The sequence below is a fragment of the Corvus brachyrhynchos genome, unplaced genomic scaffold (genome assembly GCF_000691975.1).
Source record: "Corvus brachyrhynchos isolate BGI_N302 unplaced genomic scaffold, ASM69197v1 scaffold72, whole genome shotgun sequence".
In the NCBI taxonomy this organism is placed as follows: Eukaryota; Metazoa; Chordata; class Aves; order Passeriformes; family Corvidae; genus Corvus; species Corvus brachyrhynchos.
The window spans coordinates 1097968-1100547 of record NW_008236763.1 but is presented as its reverse complement, the minus strand read 5'-3'; the positions used below and the strand labels follow the sequence as shown (position 1 = coordinate 1100547).

The window sequence follows — 2580 nt, the reverse complement described above, 5'->3', positions numbered from 1 at the left end:
TCCATAGGGATGGAGAGGGGAGCAGGTTTTCTTCCCCCAGCTCCATCAATCGAGAGGCAGATGTGGCCCCTCCACCTCCAAACCGTGCAGAGATGTTCCCCCCCCGGCCGCGGGGAGCCCGGCAGCCCCTGCCCGCGTCCCCCACTGATTCCTCCCTGCCTGGAAAGGTTTCTCCCTCAGCTGCTTCCTCTCCTCCATGGCAACCCAGCTGCTCCCTCCCTCCCTCCCTCCATGGCTCTGATGCGTGTGAGCAGGGCCGGAGCTGCTCCCGCCATGTGCCCAGCATCGTCCCACAGGCTCGGAGCACACCCCGGGCCTGGCAGGTGCTGCCGAGCCTGGGGCATTGCAAGGAGCTGGGGCTGCTCTCGGGAGCAGGGTGTTGGCTGGGAAGGTGCTGGGCTTGGAGAGAAGCATCCCCCATTTCCAGTATCCTCCTCCCAGCCCCCTCTGCCAGAGCAGGGCACGGCACGGAGCCCCCTCAGCTCTGGAGCGCCTGGGGAGGGCTCTGAGGTGCTGGAGGGAAGGGCGGGATGGGCAGGATGGATGGGTGGGATGAGGAGGAATGGATGGGTGGGATGAAGAGGGATGGGTGGGATGTGCACGTGCTTTCCCCAGCACCAACTTCGCAGCAGCTGCTGCTTTCGGGGGGGCGGGGGGGAGGACCCAGTGGCACCCCCGTGCCATGGAGGGTTCCCTTGGCATTCCCAGCTGGAGCTGCTGTGTGGGGCCTGGTCCCTCCTCTGGAGGGAGGAGAGCACAGCAGGGTGGGGGCCATGCTGGGCCCATCTGTTTCCAGCTGCAGGAGGGGGCACAGAGCAGCTCGAGGCTGTGCTGCCTCTGACAGAGATTGACTTAAAAAGAGACAAAACCCCATCCCAGGCCGACCAGCAGCCGGCCCTTTGCTGGCCTAAATCTAAACCATGCTTCTTTTTTCTCCTAAGAGACTCCTTGAAGGGCTCTGGGATGCTGTGAGTAATATTTTCGGGGTGTTTACACTACGGCATGGTTTCTGTCTCCCAAAAAAAAAAAAAAAAAAAACATTTTTAGAGTGGTTTTTGTTGTTGTTGTTCTGCACTCATGAGTCACTTCCAGAGGGGAGCAGGAGCTGACGCCTGTTTTTTGAAAAGGCTCAGAGGTCTGAGTGTGGCTCCTCAGGCTGCATGTCCTGCCCACACCCTCCCCAGTGAGGCTCAGTGTCCCAGCGGGCTCAGCACCCTCTGCCCCCCCTCGGCTGCTCCAACACCATCAAATAGGGACCAGTTCCTCAAAACTGAGCATTATCACCTCAGAGGTAGGAGGGTGCCTCCATCAGCACACACAGACCGGGCACACAGCCTTGGACCTGCCTCTGTTCCTGCTGGGAAGCCTCACATCGCCACTCTGGGCAGGTGTCCCCAGCATGGCCACGGTCACCCGGCCCCATGTGGGGTCACCAGCAAGCACCAGAGCTGTGGCTGCAATCCTGCCCCTTCCCACCCTTCCTCTCGCCTCCTGGGCTGGGAGCCGGGCATGGAGCCACCCCCACGGCTCTGGAAAAGCAGGTTTTCCCTGTGCCCCTGGGAAGCTGCGAGGTGGAGAGGGGAAGATGGAGCTTTTTCCTTTGTGTGATTGCTCCAAGGGCAAGGGAGAGCTGCCCAGCCCTTTGGGACGTGCACAGGGGAGGTGACAACGCAGTGTCCCCCGGTCAAGTGCAAGGCAGTGCCTGTCCCTAATCCCAGCGAGGTGGCCGGACTGGAGCAGGGGTGCAGCACCCACCCTGGGTGCAGCAGTGCAGAGGGTGGGGTGGAGAGCAGGACTGTGGGACCCTGAACCCTGCTCCAGGGCCCTGGCACCCCCCTGGGGACACCCAAGGTCCCCAGTGCCACCACTCACCCTGTCTCAACTCACCAGTGCCAGCATCTGGGATTTCAGATTAAATCAGGAGCCACTCTCCTCTTTCTGAGGAAAGGGGCTGGGCTCTGCAGGACGGGCTGGCCAAGCTGCTGCTCCCCAAACGCCTGGGGGGACCCCGGGAGCTGCCTGAGCACTGGGCACTGCCTGGTTCCGCAGGGTGGCCATGCCATGGGCTTGGGGCACTGCCCTGCAGCCAGTGCATTTTGCTCCCCAGCCAGTGCCAGGAGGATCCAGGGGGCATCTCCCCTGCCCCAGGGTGAGGGCTAGGGGGTGGCATGGGGAGCCAGAGCCGTGGCTGACTGACCTTCCTCTCTCCTACTCCTCTTCACTGCTGCTGGGACAGACGATGAGTGAATCCAGTGCCAAATCCAGCCAGCCCCTGGCCTCCAAAGGGGAGAAAGACGTGTCAGAGAAGAGGGGCCGAGGGCGGCCCAGGAAGAAGCCGCAGGTACGCGGGGAAGGAAGGGCTGGGCAGCTGTGAGGAAGGGGGGGCTGGACACCGCCAGGGTATGGGGCAGTAGGAAACCCCCCCACACCTACACCCCTAGGCTGGGGACACCCCCAGTGCAGCCCCGTTACCCCTTTGGGCAGGGCCTTCCCAGGCTCACCAGCAGCAAGACCCTCCTGGGGGGCTCCAGAGCCCTCCCAGCTCTGCAGCACCCCAGAACTCCTGGTCCCGGCTGGGGG

The 2580-nt window shown here is 63.0% G+C and overlaps 1 protein-coding gene across 3 annotated transcripts in view; it reads left to right on the top strand.

Annotated features, from left to right (window-relative positions):
- Positions 1 to 644: 644 nt before the first annotated feature.
- Positions 645 to 2580, top strand: part of HMGA1 (high mobility group AT-hook 1) — a 5375-nt gene continuing 3439 nt past the window's right edge. Inside the window, exon 1 of one of the 3 annotated variants that reach the window (XM_017727213.1) lies at positions 645 to 2341. In XM_017727213.1, the coding sequence (XP_017582702.1) occupies positions 2057 to 2341 (285 nt within the window). In that variant the 5' untranslated portion in view covers positions 645 to 2056. The remainder of the gene's footprint in view (positions 2342 to 2580) is intronic. The other 2 variants (XM_008644709.2, XM_017727212.1) reach the window with 2 other exon arrangements.